The following is a 22,423-nucleotide window of genomic DNA, read 5'->3' on the forward strand; positions in this document are numbered from 1 at the left end:
GGGGATTACTCTACGTGTGTCCTTTCAGCGAATTTTTATCGTTTCTAGTTCGAACTATTATCAGTTTTCTTTCGTTTCTTTTTTTGGTGGGAGAGGGAGAATTTTTATATTTACATTATGATGGAAATCCGAATAAAAGTTAAAGAGATATTGGAAAAATGAGACAAGTCTTATTGTTAGCGAAGGAAAGTTTAGTTTTCTCTTTTTCTGTTCTATGAATTCTTTTAGAGAATTAGTATCGTTTCTACAATAGTTTCAAGTTTTGTCATTTTTCTTCCTTTTATTATATTTTTATAAAAAATTTGGTGGAAATTTGGAGAAAAGATTAGAAGAGTATTGTAAGTAAGTATTATATAAAAAAAAAAGGAAACAGGAGGTGGAATTTTGGTAAAGGAAATATTAATTTTCTTCTCTGTTCTATGTTAGTCCATTTGCAGAATTTCGTTGGTTTCTATATTTCATTTTTGTCGAATTATTTAAATCGATAAAAATCATTAACCATCTCTGAAACATCTATGTGCTATCGAAACTATGCGACTTTGCTATCTAAAACTTCCGAAATTCCTCAATTTGACCCCCCTAATCCACATTGATCGTTGATAGGTTCGCGAACCTATTAAAAAGAGTTAAATATGATCAATGCCTTGTACTTGGTTGCAATCGTTCCCTCAAACTTTGAACAATCAAACACTCGAGTAAAATTAAAATCCCCCTGTTATCTCTGAAATTAATCAAAACTCGATTAATGTTTTGAGAAAGTATTCAATCTACAAATCGATCTATTTTGATGATGTAACAGGAAACTCGAAATCGTGGAAAGAACAATGTAAGATAAGAGGACAGAATCATAAGAGACGATTGAAAGGAGTGCCTTAATTGGCCAAGTGAACTTTGATACGGACGACGATCGTCGAAATAGCATCGTCGAATGCTGAGTTTCTACATGAGAATTATCACGTACCGTGTTATCAGTGACAAAACAGTCCCGTCGTATTGGTAATAATTCCGCGTGGTTTGACGATTGGCCAGAAACGGTAGCTACTACTGTTGTTTTTGAATCGAGATAGTTGGATTATCGGCGAAATCCGCGTAAAAACAGCGTGGACCGTCGTAAAATCGCTTTACCGTCATCACGTGAGCGGAAACACGAATATCATAGAATAGATAGCGAATTTGAAAACGTATTTACAGTGCACTAATACCATGTTACTCTGGTATTTTTATTCTTCTCTTCTTTTATTTCATTTCTTTTCTCGTCTTGTTTTTAACAAGGATTTCTTATTTAACATGTTTACCGTGACTGTGGTCATCGGTTATGATTACGTCGGTTACTAAATTTTTTTAGAACGATTAAAACGAAATAAATTTCATGGACTAACAAATTTTCAGCGATGTGACTGACTTATATACTATTGTGAGAAAATATGTGCAGATAGAATGTAATATTTTGCAGAAACTAATCAACATTAAAAGATTAGCAAGTACTGTACTATTTGTCAAATGTGTTATTCGAATAAATTTCCGAGAAAGGAAATTTCAACGACTAAGAATATGAACTGATAACTTTTAAAGCGGTTTTAATCGCTTTGATACCTTTTTCCTATCTTTAACGCTTGCGACACTTAAATTTAGCTATTCAAATTCTCTAAACAAATGATAAAGTTTTTTCCTCTATATAGAAAGTTTTCTTTACATTATCGCAATTTTTGTAATTCGTATCGTTTCATATTTCTCCTCGTATTTACTACTTGCTTGCTTACTGTTTACTATTTTTTTGATTAATCCACTCTTTACAGCTTTCTTAATATTTTCCATATCTTCTTTGATTTCTATACCGTTATAAAAAATCATAAAAGGTAACATTGCTTAAATGAACAAAATTAAATTTTTTTCAATGTGATTTTCAACCTACAACATGTCGAACATAATACTTGTAGATGGTATGTAAACTGTTTATTACAAGATCGGCAAATTTTTACAATGATATCCAAAACACGTCGGTTGGACGGATTATAAATAATGTCACGTTTTGGCGGAAGTAAATTGCTTCATTATTGTACAATGTCTTGTGTAACCATCGGCAGAGTTCATTATATATACAAAAGGACTAAAAAACGAATGTGCGTACGCGTACGACTTCCTCATACTTCGGCCCCCCGATACCTCCGGAGTTATAATGTTTATTGCGTGACTGTTTTTCAATCAACGCGATATCGTTTCTACGAAATCTTTTCCCCGTTTAATTTCCGTTTGATCAAAACGAAAGCACAGAATTTTAGACGGTATAAATAGTACATAAAATTGATTTATCAAATTAATTATCGAAATTAATTAATTGAACGAATGAAAGTATGTAATTGAGTAAATGAAATTAATTTATGAAATTATGTAACTTAATGAATGGAATTAATTTGTGAAATTGATTGTAACATGTAATTGATTAAATGCAATTAATTTCATTCAATACAGAAGACTAAAAAGAGTATCGAAATAGAAAAAGGAACAGACAAAAGAAACGAAGATGACGAATAAGAAATATTTTAGTCTCAAAATATCTCGCAAGAATACTGATGTGTTAATTTAAAAAAATTGCAAGAAATTTGACAAAATTACAAATTTACCCCTAATCTCGTTCCTCTTCCTAAGTTGCAAGAAATTTGACAAAATTAGAAATTTATCCTTAATCTCGTTCCTCTTCCTAAATTAATTTCATTTATTCAAACCCATCTTAGAAAGAGGAAACTGAACAAAAAAGAAAAGAGGAACATCGGATAACCCGTTTCGCTTTCCAGCTATTGCTATTTTCTATATTCACACGTCGACAACAGGGGTATAAAGATCCCTTTGTTGGAAACGAAAAGAGACCCTGAACAGCGGTAGCCGAGCATTGGCATTTCTACGATCGCGTAAAAACTCGATCTATCGAAAGGGCAGTCGTTGCCGGTGGTAGAGCCGTGAAAGGGGCTTTTTTTTCCCTGCCACCATCGCTGCCACCTCCGCGATCCTCCACGCGGTTTTTCCATCGTCTGGCCATTATCCTCGCCGGTTTATTCTCACTTTCGTCGAATCCGACCGAGTCACGCTCCATCGACTTCTTCCTCCTCCTCCTCTTCTTCTTCTTCTTCCTGTTCCTCGTCTTCTTCGTCAACTACTGTTCCCGGACATTCTTACGGTTAGCCGCGTCACGAACGAATCTTCTCGTAGCCTTGATGATGTATCAGTCGGGGATCTGGCTAGTTTTTACGAGATCATCGTTGTCTCTCGACCATCTCAAAGAGATGGCACGAGAAGTGATTTGATTTTCCATGGATTGCAATTCGTTTCTCTTTCTCCGTTTCGTTCTTCTTCTTTCTTCTTTTCTGTGTACTGTTCCTTTATAATTCTTTAACGAGCGTTCTAATCTGTTAACTGGGTCGTTTCTTAGTCTAATGCTCTTTCGGAAAAGGAATTTAAAGCGGAAATCTGGTGGAAAGCTAAGCCAAACCATACTGTGCCAGGCTGAGACTTATTTGATATATTAAAATAGAAATAAACAACAAGATAGAAACTAGGATGTTGCGTAGGTATAAAAATAATTTTTAACTATCTTCTAAACCTAATCGAAACAAATTTAAGGTAAATTTGATGTGAGCTATTGATATAAGAAAAAGAGAATAGCAATATGTTGATATATTAGATTACCATATGTTGATATGTGAAATACTAGTCGTTTAGTAAACTCCAGCATTTCATATATTTATAATTTGCATCGAATACTGAGAGAGTATACCTTCATTTATGACATTTTAGGACGATGCGATATTAATTACCAATAACTACCAAGGATAGAGATAATATTCAAAGGGATAGTGTAAATCAACACTATACCAAAAGAAGAAAAATAGTTACTTATAATACGTACTGGTATACTTTTATAGTAAAAGATATTACTTTTCTACTTATAATATGTTTGTATGCCGTTTATTACCTAAGCTTATTACCTAATGCATCAATAAATACATTAATCATCATTCTAATAAATAAACCTGCACTTCTCAATGAATGGAGCTTCGCTTTCGATTGAAGAATTAAATCTAAAATAAATTGGATCTTATGCAAGAATCTAATAGTTAGATTGAAACATTAAAATAAATTTTCTTCGGTTGGTACGATATTTGTAACAATGATTCTTTGTTGAGGTTTTAATTCGCGTATGTTAGACGCAGGAATTATTCGTCTGTAATACGTTAATTTTGCTGAACAATCATGGCTCGTATGAAGATGCGTGTCGATACACGTTGTATGACATAAATATGCATTACGCGGTGCGTTTAGCGAGCGTTACTAATAAGCAGTTAATTATGAACGAAAATAATAAGCACGGCCGCCTCAATCTTGAAACACACTTTTCTCGTCGTCTGTTCATCCGGTTCAACGACTCCTCGAGAGGAAAGCGTCTATTGTAAATTAGATGATATATCGAACGATCTGTTACTGTCATATTAATTAGATAAAGTTTTTATTTAGGATTTCGTATACAATTATGAAAAATAAAGATAGATTTCTTTAAATTAAACATTTTTTTAATTTCAACATTCGTAGGAAATTTAAACGTAAAACATCTACCTAATGTTATAACACAGAAAAATATAAAAAATATTCATTATGACGTTCAAAGTATATAACAAATTTGTATTTAGATTCAATTTCTTTGATTGCGTTCATAAAAATATGAATATACAGACATAGTCCATCAATAAGAGCAATGAATAAATATTACGCGTATAAATAAATAATGTATATATAAATAAACCAAATTTTTCAATGAAATTCAAAATTTATTTTAAAAAAGTTGCAGCAAGTTGTCCAATCAAAATGTATTGCGCCGTTGCTTTCTATAACTTTGAGCCATCTATCAGGTAAATGATGAATTCCATGGTGGAAAAATGCTGCGTCTTTAGACAAGATCCGATCGTCAGGTGATTTTCGCGTCTGATCTTCTAATTGAAAGTGGGTATCGGACGAGGCGCGTTGCATCCGACAATTAGTAATCCGAAGGAGTAATGTCTAGCGAATAAGCTGGCTGCTGCAAGACGTGCGGAGCAAGACTCATTATGACGTCTTTCATAGTAGAAGCAATGTGTGGTCCACCGTCGTCACGCGGCAATTTCACAGAACGTCCTCCTTTTTTCGTGCTAATTTGTCATTACGTGGTATTGACAAAATCCGCAATCACTTAGTTGCCAACCGAATAGATGGCCCAATAGAAGTCATAAAAAGCAGCGATACTTTGATCGAGCAGCTTGCGGTATTTTTCTTTTAAACAGACTTTGAATTTCATTAAAAACATTAAATTATTCATTTGTATATTTAATATAGTATTAAGTACATCACAGATTAGATGTCTGCCGTCGATGGTGAAAATGTCTAAATGTAGAATGAAAGTATATGTATAAAATGTATATATAAAATATAGAAATTGAAAATAGATTAAGAGATATGTAAGATATAAAATTTACTAAAGTTCATAATGTATCAATATGAAATTTTCTGTTATCCGGCATTATAGTATACCGTCCTAAAAACAACAGGGCCGAGGCGAAGAATTCTCCGTGGTTAGGATGTTACGTAATGTAATGATCTGGTAATCGGCCGCGTGAATTCGCGAACGGCCACAAATCTCTACTACGTGACGAATTCCGCGAGCACCGGGTTTTGTTTGGTCGACGCGTACCACGTTAAGCTGGTTGGCATTAGGCGGACAGCTCGTGGCTACCATCGGAACAGCTTGTGTTTCCTGCATCGTATTTAAGAGGAATCCACCGATAACACTATCCAGCACAGATTCTTCTCGTTGAATTTTTATCGTTCTCTGATAATCCTCCTTCAAGGCTTCGCGTAAATATATTCCATTTTACCCTTTAGTAAATTTGTTTACATTATTTGAATAGTAGCGATTATTTATCGTTTGAATTTATCTTTAAGGATCATTTTGTTGAAAAGTTTCTTATGAAGAGAGAAATACGGAAGTCTAAATACGATTAAGAGTTTCATTCTTGTATCAAACTCTTCCTCCAAGCAATACGAATCTTTTTATACGTTAAAAGGAGAACGAGTCTGGAATATAAAAATTCAAAGACCATAACGTAGTTAAGAAAGCTAGTTACATAGATAGCAACTCTTCTTTCTCCAAACGATGTTCAGAACAGAGTGAAACTTCATTAATTACATCCCCTCTTAAAAACAACCGACCACCCACTAATTAAAAAACTTTTCACCCGGCAACCAAAATTTAGCCTAAACAGCCTCGAAAGTGGCGTAATCGTTTTTAAACGAGCGTGTAGTAACAAAAATGAGAGAAAAGAATGAGATTATAGGTAGAAAGTGGGAGTCAGAGTCGATAGAGCAGTTACACGGTGCATGAACAGGGTGGTAGCAAACGTTTCGCCGGCAATTAAGCGGATCTCCCTCTAATTTCCTCTTCCTTTTTGCGTTTTGGTCGCGTGACTTTCCGCTCGAGGCGAGCCCCCTATACTTGTATCGGAAACAACAATAAGAGTTTCCTCAGCCGTGAGAATGTTCCCCTTCATCGTCGTTTTCGTTCCATTCTACCGTGAAGCTCAAACCCCGATTCTCGTCCACTCATTGTATCTTTCGTCGCGGTCCGGACGACCTAAAACGACCCAGAAATTTTCTGGCAACCGATGAAAATCCACCCTTCGCACGAACGTGCGTTCCGACGCTTGTTTCTCCCTTTTTGTTTCCTGTGATTCTATTGTTGCCTGGAAGTAATTCCATTCGTCGAACCGTTCCGCTATGACTAACGAACTGAAACGATCCAGATAAATTGCTCTATTTTTGCTACGCTTTTATCGAGCAAAAAGGAAGAGAGGAGAGTGTGAGGAGATTTTGGTAAGAGGTGGAAAGAGGCGTGAGTGATCGGTTCATTGAATTCGAGGGTGAGAGTTCCTGTGAGGGTGCAACAGGTATTGGAGCGATGTTGATGACATTGAGTCTGACGAATACTCTCTGACAAGTTTTTTAATGTACAGTGGCTATAGATAGTATTGATATACCATTGTATTTATTATAGTATTTACGTACTAATTAATCAGTCTAGGCGGTGAAATATTAATTAGCTCTTACGTAAGTAGTACACCACAAGTTACCAATATTTGATGCTATTTGCTTATTTTTCTACTTCACGAGTAAAATTTCGCAATTGAAAGCTTGGTATAATGTAACTGTATCGATTGTAATTGTGATTTGTCGTTCATATCGTAGGATTTCACGATAAGCAGATTCAGTCACGTGTTGCCAGATGTGCATTTAATCGAGTACTACCCAAAAATTTCGTTTCAATAAATGCAGTTCTACTATAAATCCGAAGCAGATCATGTTTAATACTAAAAACAAAGAACATTACATTAAATTATTTTGAAACAAATCACTCGTCCTATATAAATATTTGTCACTCAAAGATTTAACGTCCAGTTATCTGATGCAAATAATCCAAACTCTTCGGCGAAGCTCTATGAAATCAGTGGAATTCTATCTATGTGAACTTTGGAGACAAACAATGAAAAGTCACTGATTGTTTCCATTATCGATGACTGTTCGTTTGTACAAAAACGGCTCACATTCAGATAAGCGCTAGCCCAGACAAGCTTCAACAGAAATATAACTTTAATTGGCTATTAACTAAAATTCTATTCCGACAAATAGAGCTCTACTATAAATCCGATACAAATCACAATTGATACTCGAATAAATTAAATAATCCTGAAACGAGTTACTCATCACCTACAAGTATTAAACATTCAAAGGGTTGAATCAGCACTTAGCTAATCCAAGTAACCCGAGTCTCCAGCCAACCTCACTCTACTCTACAGAATCTTGTATAGCGATCGTGGCTCGCGGAAAACTCGGTGCAAGAAGTCGGCGTATGTACAAGAAGAGGGTCGGCAGGAACGATCGGGGAGGCGGTGACCAATAAGGTCGGCGGAGAACGGATAAGAGTCCCGGAGTCGGAGAACGATGGACCGCCTCCTGGGCCCGTTCCCCGGGCCCGCCAATAGCTTCGCTCTTTCCTTTTAATATGCGAACACTCGCCGCCGTTCGATCGCCGTTCTCCTAATGAAAAAAACTCACGCTACCTACCGCCTAGGTGTTAGATTTCTGGTCACCGTCGCTGGACATTTCTGCTCGCTTGCGCTACGCCTTTCTTACCCTCGGCTCACGTCGATTCTACTTTGGTTTCCTCCTTTCGATCCTCTTTTTAGGTTATGGCTAACCTTGCGTTTCTCGGGGCATCGTTTATGGGATATCGTGGCGGAGGTTAATTGGAATTAGTGTTTTATAGAATTGTCTAGAAACCGATGAGAGTATGAGTATATGATATTCCGGGAATCGGGGTGCATTAGTTTGTTGGATGTTGGAGAAGCTTCGCGAAGATAATCGTAAATTTGGTAATGTTCTCGTCACGTAATTTCAATTTAAGTTATGACTAAGTCCTGGATCTTGAAACGTTGTTTATGGAGTGTCGTGGTTGAGATTAGTTGGAATTTGCGTCTTGTGGAATTGTTTCGTAGTTGATGACAGGATGAGTAATATTTGAGGGTTTTTGTAGTGGAGTACTAGCTTCTTTGAGGTTGACGAGATTTTGGGAAGATAGCAACTGATTTGGTAGAGTTTGTTGATTAGTCATTTTGTTTTAAGTATAATTGCTATTGTTTCATTTTTCTCGGCTTTCCGTCTGCGCTATTTCATCGAACTCTGTGAGGAATTGACCCTATAGGACCGTAATGTTTGCATGATCCTGTATACGAGGCAGATCAGTTGCATCCAAAGTACACGGCTTGGGCTGCAGATACGGGCCGAGTGTCGGACGTACTACAGGAAGGAGCCTAGGTGGATGTAGCACACGTGGACGTAGAGGAATGGCGAACGTAAATGTACGAGGACGATCGCAGACAACGAGCAGAAAAAGGGGGAGGAACAGGGGGACAAGGGGGTCAAAGTCGTGACCACGGTGTCGAGCTGGAAAAATGCAAAAAGGCGCCACCGTAACCTGAACAGAGACCACCGTATCACGTGACTCCCCTTCTTCTTTTGTTTTTTCCTCGAATTATTTCGGTCCTCTGCTTTCATTTCGTATGGCTCCTAGGTCTTACCCTCTTTGTTTAATTTCGTGTATTTTATAGTAGAATTTTTGAAAGTTCATTGTCTAAGCCATAAACAGTGGCAACTTTTCATGTATTATGAATTTTAAATATTTCTGTTGATAAACTAGTTTAAAACTTGAAGTTGAGTACTTCATTAAAGTGTGATGAGTGTTTCGTTCTGAAAGTTAATTTAAAAACAAGTATCGCGTCTATGGAAAATATCTCTGAGTTGAAGTATAGTTTGTCTCTGCGTCGCACATATTTTTCAGATTGAAAAGATCCAAAAATTTCTCAAGCTTCCATCCATTCTCAGAATTGAGAAATATCGTGATCATCGAATGACAAATCAATAACTACAGTAGTGCTTATTTTGAGAAACTTCAAGTAGTTATTTTTCGGAGCTGTACAGAAGTATCGAGATTGATTAAAAAAATTAAAAATGTAAAAGTTCATTGAATCACGAATCTTCTTAATTATCCCGGTACTTGTCCTATAAAGTCGTCGAAAAAATTCCTATAAGAACGAGACTAATAACCGTGTTAGTTTAATAGAGTTACCTAGATAATATACCGTAGGAGTTAACGAAGTAAAACTTGAATAATGAAGATCGTTACGCTTCGTTTCTAGAAACGTCAGATTTTTGGTACGATACAGTCTACAGATTTGAATATTTGTAAAATGTTCTCCTCTATTCTATCAATTCCATCATCTCGATCGTATCCTCACCAATTCATCAACGGTATCCCCACCATTCTTCATTCTTCTCCTCCATTATCTTTATCGTAATTGATCTCGATCGACTACCTAAACATTAACGTGTTAATATCTTCTCCAATCATCGAGTTAACAAATCGATCTCGTCTCTATCAAAAACAAACGAATGAGAAAGAAATCCCTGAACGTACAAGGCGACGATCGTTGCTATTCGCCGCGTGTTAAGATCGATCGCAACGCGTGTAACGACGCATCTCATTAACGCAAGCCGATACGAAGGAGAAGAGGAAGAGGAACCGGTCGAGGAAAGGTTATCAAGACATTATTACGATCCTTATACGCAGGATAATGGCCGATCAGGGAACGTGCTGTTCCCGGATTAACGAAGCTATTATTTGTTGTTTTTGTCGCACGTTCCTGGGATGAGATTCGCGCGTTTGCAAGACCGTTAAGGAGCTCTTCGTTTTATGTTCGAACGTTTTTGCACGGTTGGGTAATCGTATATGGTGATTGGGAAGATGTATTTTATTTTTATCGAGAGATAGTTGATCAGGTTGTTTTATATAATAGCAATTGTAGTCTTGGATCTTTTGTAGAATTTTTACACAATTCAATTTGTGACGGGTGAGATCTAGTTGGGATTGTTTTATATCACTGGGACCTTGAAATTCTTGTAGGATATTTTTAATATTTTAAATTCTTGTATAATTTTTATACGAATATAATTTAGAAATTTGATAAATGGTTCGATTAAATTTTCTTTGAATAAATTTTACTTGGATTTTATTGGAACGAATAGAAAATAAAAATGTTCAATTTATAGCCGGAAAGTTCGGTTAGATTCGTTTTACGTAATTTGTAAGATTTTTGTGAATTCAATATGGTAACTAAATTTAACTTAATCAAATGTTAACCAATTTTCACGAGAACAAAGGAAAATATAAAAGATATATAATAGTTTTTAACGATTGATTGATGAAATGTAACAGATAGTTTAAATGTTTATAAAAGTGGACGAGAAGAATGAATAGAAAAGAATAAAATAAAAGTCAACAAGAAGCGGCTGAAAAATAAATAGAAATGAACGAATACAACATATTTAATAAGTTGGAGCAGTGCAAGGGTTGGAGAACGCAATAATTTCTGATTCGTAACACAAAGATCTAGCGTTGCTTGCTTCCGATGATTTACTAACCAGATAAGAGAGATAAAAATCAGAATCGAGACTCCATTCCCACGGCGTTCGTGGCTACAAATTATCGAATGCTCCAAGATCCGAGAAATACAGAGATTTGTGATCTGACTGCAAAATCTACACGTGCGCGGTCCCCCTCTGAATCACTATACTAGACACTTTCACCGTGTTCTACCATCGATATCCAAAATGTCGTTACCTACGATTTCTAACACGTTCTTCAAATCGCTTCAAATAATTAAGATAAATACGATAAATATGAACGAAAACGGTCATTGAAAATTTTATTTAAAGAACACGAAAAAAAATAATTAATATGAATTATTAATTCCTGACTTATATTATTGCATCATAGGCGATATCTAATAATTTTACGTTTGAATTACAGTACTGAAATTCTACTCAAATTCTACAGAAATTATCTACAACCTATGACTAAAAAGACGACCAATTATTAAAATCTAACACATAAGCCGTACTCACAGATCGAAGTGGTTGACTATACTTTAAAATTTAACACAATTTTTTAAATCTCGGTTGATTTTATATATTTCTTCGTATCACGTGAATTTTGCGCAATTTTACACTTTTAGATTTCCCATAAGTGCATTAAAGTCCACAATCTATTTATGTAATTTCATCGATTTTCCCTGTTTCGTGGAGTCAACCGATTTGTCAAACAAGCAGCTTAAATAATCCCAAGAGCTCTCCACTATCCTCACTCCTACCACCCAAACGCGGCAAATCTCCTAACCGATCTCCGCCACGCATCGGGCATCAACGTCTCAATGAATCCCAAAATCCCCTCCCTCTGGGTCCCCAAAAGCGGCGGCCTCTTACGGTGGTCGAGAAGATTCGGGCCCACGTCCGGGGACACCGCGTGTTCCCTGGCTACCAAGCATGCATACGTATCTGTTAAGTCGACGTAATACCGCGAGCCGCATCATTATGTACTCCATAAGTCTCTGGGTCCTATCGTCTCTCCTCGTCTCGTTGTGTATCCGACTCCTCCGTTGCAAAAAAAAAAGAAAAAGGAGACCAGAAAAAGAGGTTCAAAGCTGGCAGACATACAGAGCGAGTATAAGGAAAGGGAGGGGAAGAGGGACGGTGAAGGAATATGGGGCCTTCTCGTTGTACCCGGATACAGTACGGGCCCTACAACCCCCACCGCCACCACCTCTGTTACCTATGGGTAGAGTGGTAGGGGGCAGATGCTGATGCTGTAGCACAGTGTAGCGTTTGCCAGAGCAGAGGAAGAGAAAAATGTATGTATGGGCAAGGGAAGGGGATGGAGGAAGGGGATCTCGGTTTTTCGCTCAGGGTCAGAGGCGTACATTAGAGATGGGATCAAGTATATCGCAAATAGGCTCGAATATGACTAGAAAGTTTCGAATAGATATCGTGGTATAGTTATGAAAGTGTATACTGCCCGAAATAGTTAAAGGATCGCTGCTATAAATTGAGAGTTAGGGTTGAGAGTAAATTAGGCAATGTAGTTATGATGTAAATTAGGTAAATGGGCTCAAATATGACTGGAAAGTTTCGAATAGGTAATAAAGCGTATTTATGGGCATATACGCGACTCGATATAATTAAAAGATAGCTAATACGAATTAAGAACTAGGGGCGAGATCGGATATATTGCAAATGAGCTCGAATATGTTTGAAAAGTTTCAAATAGGTTATACGATATAGTTATGAATATGTACTGAATACATATTGAAATTGATCCCATCCTAGCGTACATTAGCTTGATATAGTAGCTTGACGATCGACTGCATTTGTATATGTAGTAGTGTGGCCAACGACAGCACAATTTTCTATCCTGTGCTTAATACAACCGCTTGATCGAGGGTACGCGGCTGACACCGGGGTAACGAGATGTCAATGACGGATTTACGATGCATCCTTCACTCTTCCTGCCCTTTCACATTTCCTCTTTTCTTCTTCTTCTTCCAAGTCTACTTTAATTAGATCATTTTTGTTATTGTCTCTTATTCTTTTGTATCGTCGTTCGATTTTTTCCTTGGACAGGGTGGTTGAGAAATATTTTTATTTTAATATTCCATCTTGAAACATTTGCGTCTTAATATTCAATCTTGATCGGTTACACTAAGAGAACCTTAATCAAGAATAAGTTAAAATGGGGAAGATATCAGGCTTAGAAACGCTAAAGTATAAATCAAGTGTACCTATATCTTTCGTACCTTGGTCAAATCAGTACATTCACACCGAGCATGTAGTAATTTGACAAATTAACATTAGTAGCATATATTCTTCTCCGAAGAACGAAGACGAAGACAAATTGTTGATTAGGCAAGAAAGAGAACGTATTGCCGAGAACAGATGCATATATCAAAGAAGGGATTATACCTCTAGTAAGAAAAAATGAAGTTTTTATTGAGATATAGAGGAAATTGTAAGGTATTCTCGACTGCATCGATTAATCAATTATAAAGTGTGACTTTTACGATTTAAAATTAATTAAAAGAATACTCGGAAAGATTTCAATAATTTACATAGAATATTCTTTGACCATATTTTTCTTTTTTTCTTTTCAGAAAAAATCTTATTTTATTATATTTAATTAATACACGCTTTTTCTTACCTAAAACTTCTGAAATCCTTTAGAACCTAATTAAACGAATATAACATCACGCGTGTCCAAGAATTCAAGTCTGTCCAATGTTTAAAAATTGTATTACTGCATTTAAAACTAACAAATGTCTCGTGACTTGTGAATAGAAATATATCTTATAATTTTAACTTCGAACCCTCGCTTAATCTGCAATTCCACCCCGCATAACTGCGAGCATATAGAAAACTAAAGCCGAATAGTATAGTAGAACCAAATGTCGTAGAATAAACGGCCTTGACCAGGCAATATATTTAGACCTGTCAGAAAATTACAATGAAATTCATATCGAAATCCATATTTATCCTTCAAACTCGGCCACGTGAACGCGACTTCGTCACCATAGTGATATAGAGAGCAGAATGCTCGCGTGAATATTGCATGAGAGGGTCTTCTCTATTCGCGCTTACTGTTACACGAACGATCCAGATTTGGGGAAGTTGGATAGGCGACGGCCAATTTTGTAAGGCCTCGTGTCGCGTTTGGTAATCCGGAAGTGATTACACTACGACGTATCGGCGACGCGACATTTATTCACGACGTACATAGAATATCCGATCGGTTAAAACGGCAGATGGACCTCGAGTAGCGACGTTCCACGAGAACGAGAAGGTCGAGAAAGAGTTTTCGCGTGGCTTTTTTGCGCAACGGAATCCTCTATTTATGCCGATCGACGTTGACGACCGTGGCTTTTGCCACGTGCCTCTTCCTCACCTTGTTTTATTTTATTTCGCTCGTTTATTTTTTCATGTCTCGTAGTTTGAAGTATTAGATATCGGGTATTTTTATGCATACGTGTACTTTCTAATATCTTCAGGGATATTGACATATACAGTGAATTATAAATTAATCGCATATTGATAAACTTATAGCTTAGTTAGAATAACCTTGTTGGAATACACCATCTGTTTTTTGAAAATTGAACAGTAATCGCATTACGTAGATAACGTAATTGACAAATTTATAAAAAATGGACTCGATCAATTCCGCTTCTAAGATGCTCACGTATCAATAAGAAATAAGAAAATCAAAATCCATCTTTGATAATTGCCTGTTATTTTACTATATAACGATGGTCTAATTGGCTGGAAAAGCAAAGATTATACATTACAAAATTATATTTTTATTGAATATGAAATATAATTGACACACTATGCGACGACAAATCAATATATCTACATAGATTGAACTGCAACATGTAGAATATACAATGATCATCTTTCCTATACTTATTTTCTATCAGTAGAATCTCTACCTTCATGTTCGACATAATTCATTTGAAATATTAAAAAATACATGTCTTTTTAACTAATTAATTCCTATCGTAATGAGATACAGGAATAACAATGATAATTGGACCTAGAACGTCGTTTTAAATGATCATAAACGCCTGTATCTTTGCAGATCCGACGAGGATGATCCTAGCGGATGTAAATATAGAAGGCTGGAGAACGAGAATGTACAGGACAAAGAAAGATTTGCGAGGTGAGTGTCAGGCTCGACGTAACTTGCATGCTGTTCGCCTTACGATAAATGAGAGGGGTCGGTGAACGGGTTAAACGTCTCCCCTTTTTTTTTCGTTGGAAAAATGCGTCCTTTCCTGAGCCAAGGGATTTTTGCGAGTAGACCATTTGCATACCGAACATAGAGCACTTGTTCTCTGGAAATTTTCAACTGGAAATCTGCTGATGAACAGAAGTATTATATTAGTGGGATTTAAATAATGTTAGGCAAGCTTTAGAAATTAACAAATTTTTAATTTAAAAACAAGGATTGGTATTTAGTAAAATTCCTGTTAACTTATTAGAATTTTCTATGTGATTCTATCAGCAAAAAATGTCTTTTATAAAAGAACGTTTAATAAGCCTCTTAATTAAAATTCTATCAATGCATTCTGATGGAATTCTGACATCGATTTATTTAAAAAAAAGTACTTATTTGGTACTTTCTTCTGCTGTGCGAAGCTTCGTACACTTAGTTCTAAGACTCAGAAACGCCAAAAAAGCTGAAACTATCCAAGAGCAACTAGTTCCCTCTGTTTTATAACAATCTATATTTGCGTTTGATAAAAGTATTAAGTAAGAGAGAAGCACAATATAACCAGTGTATATATAATGTAAAAAAACTTGAGATTATCGAAGCAGTTCGTCTCCTTGGTTTCGTAATATCTTTATTTCGGCTTGACGAAAGTATTAAGAAAGAGAGAAGCAGAGACAAAGGGAGGACAAGTCTCCTTCCTGATACTGATGGAGGAGGGCATTGTTAATTCGTCTCACGAAATCCTGGGCCAATATGTTCCACCGGTACACCCTGTACATGGCCAGCCAAGTACGAAGATACATACATACCTACATGATACCCGCCAATGTGAGTCGATAGCGGAATGGGAAGCCCTCCAGGCTGCTCCAGCGTGGGAACACGGGCCACTTATACGCGCGCAGCGTTCGCATAAGTCCCGTCCGCGGCGAAGACACCGAGGATCTCGATCTTGCGACGCGATACCACCGTTGACACGCCAGGATCCATCGAAATGATATACGACGAGCGATCGATATTATGCCGAACTGTTTGACTACAGGAGTGCTGTTGCGTTTCAGGAATAACAGATGGGTTCTGATGAGTTTGGCTCTGTTTGCGTATACATACATACACGTAGAAAGGTGAAAAATGAATTGTGTTAGAAAAGAGGATGATAGATATTACGTCAGACTTCTCGTCTAGAGAAGCGTTGTAAATTTTCAAGAATGGGTATTGATGGGATTTTGGAAGAGAGAGATCGATATAGGTTGGTTAAGGTCTGAACATGTTTGTAGATGCAAGGTTGAGTATAAATTGTATTGGGGGAAAAGGTGGTAGGTTCAGCCACATAGACAATAGAAGTGTCGTTGGTTTTAAAAAGTAACATACGTTTCACATAATATATAATAAATTGGTTGATATATGGGGTTGTTTGAATTAGGTTCGAGCATGTTTGCATGCGGGACGAAGGTTGAAAATGAAGGTTGAGATGGATATATCAAATCTCTCGACACAGCAACTCTTTAGATCTCAAATCCTTCAACTCTATACTCTCGTTCTTCAATTCAAATCTCCCACGCCAACTACAAACTTGTTCTTCAGCAGCAATTTTTCCAAAGGAGAAACTACTCTTCGCTCAGAGAACAAAACGAAAGTTTACTTTCAGAAAAAAAAAAGAAAGAAAAATCAAAACTACCACCTACAACTGACTGAAGTTCTAAAGAAGACATAACTTCCGTTCGAAAGAACTGGATGCAGCATCACCATCGCAAATTCTCGATGCAAGGGTATACTCGCGGTGGACAGACCTTCGTCTGTAACCGCGAATTTGCGTCGGAACCGCTGTATTTTACATTCGCCCCGGCACCGGGGCAAACTAGGGGGGTGTAGTGATTGTAGGCATGGGCCACTGTACGTACGCGTTTCATGGAAAAGTTGCGGCGGCGGCGATGTCGCGGCCGCTCGGATACCTCACTTTTAACGTAATAACGCAATTACCGCCTCCCGCCGCAAGGCGTACAACCCTCTTATCCTCCTTCACCCGGTGAAACAGGCCCGTCCACCCGCCTCCACCGCCATTTTCTTCCTTTCGTTGAGTTTCTCCTCGGTTTTCGGCGGCAAGGTCACCGCGATAAACCGCGAAATCCGCGATGAGGTTAGTTTCTAGTTGGTTTCTCCGTCGGGAATTTTTTAAGAGAATTTTTTAAGACCGTATAATTAAAGAGAATTAAAGGATTTTTACATATAATCGTTCCTTCTTTCTTTCTTTTTTCTCTTCGTTTGTTTGTCGGATGAGAATTTTTAATACTGGAATTAGTGGGAATGCGGATGTTTGTGCATTTACAGGAATCTCAAAATGCTGAAAATGCGCAGAGTGTATACGATACGCAAAAATAGAAATGTACTTGCTGTGATATCTAGTGGATGAAATAAATTTCCGTTGAAGTTTCATTTCTTTGGTTACATTTACAAAAATGCGAATTTATAGAAACTGTTGTCATTGTCTAGCGATAACTGAATGGTAATTAAAAGCGCGTGAAACGGAAGAAATGGAGGGAATCGAGTGAGGAGCGATGAAAGAGATGAAGGGAGAAGATATGGTTAGAGAAGGAGGAAAAGAAGAAATAAAAAGAAAAGGATAAAAAGAAAAGCATATATTGATAATATGAATATAATATAAATAGGTATGTTCGTATTATGAACTATCGATACTTGTTTATGAACAGTTTCTTTACAACATTTCCATTTAAAAAGACAGAAATTCGAAAGAATCATGACGGCATTTATAGAAAGCAGACAACGTTTTGAGATGCACTTTCGATGGAAGTCATCGACACGATACGATCTTTCCGACCGCACGGAGATAGTGCAGAAATATTTGAACTATGAAAATATAAATGAAGATTCGCCGATGGAAATGATTTTGCGAGCTGGTTATAGTCATTAGATCCTGACGGTCTTCCATTACCCGTAATGTCAGGCCTGTTCCTGCCAAGCATAATGGAATTATAAGACGATCTGCTCGTACAGTTAATGGCGGTCAATGACAAAACGAATAAAGAGTCGAGGGAACCTAAAAATGAAGAACAAGAGTTTTAAAATGTCGTTAACCTCCTGTAACCAGATTTTCCTTTGCTTATAAAAAGAAGAATAAATCATCTCTCGTTATGATTTTTAATAATCAAAATAAATAACCATTTAGGTTGTGCTTCTTTAGTTATGTCCATCAAGATAAAAATATGAAATTAATGAAAAAATGAACAAATATAAAATTACGAATGACCACTTAGCATAGTGGAATCAACTTCTGTGTACATTTATAGAGTCTCGTACAGGATTGAATTAATAACAATTGACGTTTTATACCCAATAATTACTACAATATTATCTCATTAAAAAAATTATTCTATCATGTTTAAAGAGTATTATTACTTGAAAAGATTATTATATATGCATGTGCAAGGTTAAAAAAGGACTATTGGAAAGATCATTGGTTGACTTACGGTTGCACAGCAGTAAACCCAAGACAGGAGAAAATTTATCGTTCGACACTGGCCGAGATTATAACATCTTCGTTCGTAAATGATTTAAAGGGCACTCAACGGGTCGCATATTCGACGTGAAATTGCCTATTCCGATGTTCTATTATTTTATGAGCCGGTTTATGTTTGCACGAACTTCAGACACGACTGCTGGCGACCCTTTTCTTCTTAATCGCAATCTTTTCTTTTCTAAAACTATTTAAAATTGGTTGTGTTATCGGTGCTTGAAAGAGAATTCAAAATTATTCAAATGGCAAAGAAGAATTGGTATAATTACACGAACTAATTAGACACTGACATTTGCGTTTTCCGTTCAATCATGGTGCCCTATTTTGCCAGATAACGTTGAACCGTAACCATTTTATCAGCAGGACCAAACATGATACTGATTTTTTTTTAAATATAGAATTCCAAGAAAACGTTATTACAGATATTCCCCAATTAATCCATTTTGTTTACTAAACACTATATCATATCATTCGCTGTTCTTAGGAAAATACGTCAGAATTAAATATCTTTATCTACTTAATTATTTTATCATACAGATGTTCTTAAAGTTACATGAAACCTACGTTTCAGCAATAAATTTATTTTTATATTTATCATGAGATAGTAAACATGTAAAATGTACATAACAGGACGAATTTTAAATTAGTAGAAGTACCATTTTCACTCTAATGTCGTCTTTATCATCGAAATCCTAATCCTGAGAGAATTAATCCTCAACGATGAAAAATTGTTAAGTACCGTCTTCATTTTGTTACCAGTCGAATTATCCAGTTTCCAATAGTAGAAAAGGACAGTTGATCGAAAATTCTTAACCATAAAAGAATTAACGCCAAGGGAAAAAAGGGCGCGAAATTATCATTCTCACTCGAACATCGTCGTCAAATCTCCAACGAATAAGAGAAAGAGAAGGAAGAAAAAAAATGGAACTTCCGCGAAACGAATATTCAGAGCCATTAAGCATTCGGAATATTAAGATTTGGCATAAATCAATCGGTGTCTACAGCTCGTTAGCATACGTCCACGGCCGGAATATATTCCATAACGAATAGGATCGCATTAAACGTTCTTCGATCGATTCATAATTCATTTCATTGTTCGAACAGGAGGGTGTACGTAAGTTCTATCGACACGCCGGCGGACTCGATCGTTAGACGAATCCATAATTCACATACGGACATTGTCATTTATAGGATTGCCTCGTAATACCGAGCGTATCGATGATGACTCGAAACGATCTCCTACGCGATCTCCTTTCCTACCGTATCTATACGTGAATTTCTCTATGTATATGTTTGCAGGTGTATGTTCGCGTGTGTCGAGGAACTCGTTTTTTCCCCCTTAGAACGATTTTATGTGTGCGGTACGTGCATTTCAGTGCCGACTTTGTATCATCGTAATGCACAGATCGATATACTGGGTGGTAGCTTTTTTGCTATACCTCTTTGGCTGCTCTGATGCTTCAAATGAATATTTTGCAGGCTTTGAAGTAGTACAGCTAATGATTACCGTATGACAAGTTTAGAGGAAAAGCGTTACAAACGACAAAATCGTTGATCCTGTAATCTACACCTGCTTCTACACCTGTAGAAATGAATAATGTAGGTTTTGAAACCGTACACTCTTCATAACACTGTGTGTGTGACGAGTTTAGAGGAAAAATGGTACAAATCACGAAATCCTAGATTCTTTAACACCACACCTGTACCACCGAACATAATTATTATTCGAGTGAGTTGAAAAGTAGGCAGCTCGACTTTAGTTCTTGGTAGTCTTAGTATTTCTTCCGTCTTTCATTTTTGAAGGACACGAATAAATCGTGATCGAAGTACGTCAAATTAACGCGATCGATGCAAAGCTATGACAAAAATGACCGATCTTTCAACATTTGAGAGAACTTGAAAATTTCTCTAACTTATAAGAATGTAAAATATAAAGTCGTGTTAACGCGTACATACTAACGATATTGAAATTGAATACATTTTTTTTTATTCACTGGAAAGTTGATGACGAAATTAACATCACGTTGAAACGTTAAAATAATACATTCAAAATTTTCTTTTTTACTCTTAACTTTTTCATGACTAGGAATTTACTTTTCAAATCCTAAAAGCAGAAGACACATGAAAATTGAAAAATACTCGAAACATAGGAAAAATGGAATCGCAAAGGGACCCACCGTAAAACGTAAGCAACATTTGATCTACCCACCCTGTATAGCGTTCGCTGGACCCACGGAGCGAGCGGGCAACTTCGGAACGTCTGACCCTTGACCCAGGAGGTTCCCTCCGTCCTGCTCTCGTTGGATCGCGTTCCTCTTCTGCCCCTTCCTCCTCTTGTGTTCTTCTACCGTCCTGCACGGTACAGACTCTGCTTTATACTTGCGCTTTAAGCGTCCTGGCCTCTTTTAAATAGCGGCCCTTGCGCTGCTTCGACTTCGAGGCCCCACGTCGTCGAGGGCAGCGTTACCGATTCCAGCCGACAACTCTTTCTACGAAATGGATGGGAGAAAGCGCTGAAAAGTTGGGATATATGTAGAATATAGAAGCTACCGAGATTTGACTGATTTTGGCGTATGACGAAAGAAAGCCTCTTTTTTTTTCTTGAGAATTCAGGCGTGAGGAAGTCAAAAGTTAAATGATTTGAAATTGGTGGGATACGAGGAAGGGATTTCGTTCTTTATGGAGATTGCGAGTAAGCCGACGAAAATGGAGGATTTGGAGAAATCGTCGGTTTTTTTGAAAATTGGCAGAAGAGGAAGATTGCTTTGGGTTTCTATAGTATTGCAATTGATATGTTTTATTACTGTTCGTGGCATGGAAAATCGTAGAATTAAGCAAAGTTATGCAAATTGTAGGAATCTTCTGAAATGCTTTCTTCTTTCTTGAGGAAATGTTGCGTTAGGGAAATTCACAGAGCATACTATAGAATATGTTTTAATAGAATTTTCTGGAAAAGTTGTTGAACTTTCTGAAAATGAGAGCAGGCGAAAGATTCTTTTAATCTCTTGTGATTTAGATACATTATTAGCGTTCGCTGTATGAATATTCATAAAATAAATTTGTTGTCTCTTAATTTTATAGAAGCATTGCCAAATTTCCGGTATTTTTAGCCTCTCTAAAAATTGAAGAAAAAGAAATTGAAACATTTGTGGTGCTATCGAGGAAGAGACCCAATAATTATAGCTTCCCAGTTATATTTCACACTAAACTACCTCAAAATCGAGGATTTGGTGTCTTCAAAACCACAGAGTATGTGAAACTAATTACGTTACAATAGAAGTGCTATCGCCGGCTTGGTCAGAGCAAGCTTTTGTACATGGAACAAACTGGAGAACAATTTTTCTGGTGCGAGGTCGCGGTGTTTCAGACGGGGTGGACGTCCTGGACGCGGAACTTAACGAGAGGTCAATGTTCACGACACGAAGACATCAGCCTCACGTCAACTTCAGCAATATTTCACTCGAGAGTCTCTTTGTCCGATCGACAAAAAATGCAAACTGCTCCTCCTTAAAAAATTTAGTAAACCGTAGTAAAACGTTGAACAGAACACAAGTTCTTCAAACTATTTTCGTTGAAATTAGAACAAGACAACATTAGAACTTTACGTATGAAACGAGAAATTAAATCTAGCTAAACTCTTCATAGATATATATCATTCGCATAGAGGT

At 36.9% G+C, this 22,423-nt stretch overlaps 1 protein-coding gene across 8 annotated transcripts in view; it reads left to right on the forward strand.

The window, feature by feature from the left end:
• The window catches only part of tgo (Aryl hydrocarbon receptor nuclear translocator homolog tgo), a 46,978-nt gene that overhangs the window by 9,967 nt on the left and 14,588 nt on the right, over nt 1-22,423 (forward strand). For 6 of the 8 annotated variants that reach the window (XM_076623669.1, XM_076623670.1, XM_076623671.1 and 3 more), the window contains one exon: nt 15,092-15,171. In XM_076623669.1, the coding sequence (XP_076479784.1) occupies nt 15,092-15,171 (80 nt within the window). Of the gene's footprint in view, nt 1-15,091; nt 15,173-22,423 lie in introns of all 8 variants that reach the window. The other 2 variants (XM_033340679.2, XM_033340649.2) reach the window with 1 other exon arrangement.

This window comes from Bombus vancouverensis, chromosome 13, assembly GCF_051014615.1.
Source record: "Bombus vancouverensis nearcticus chromosome 13, iyBomVanc1_principal, whole genome shotgun sequence".
In the NCBI taxonomy this organism is placed as follows: domain Eukaryota; kingdom Metazoa; phylum Arthropoda; class Insecta; order Hymenoptera; family Apidae; genus Bombus; species Bombus vancouverensis.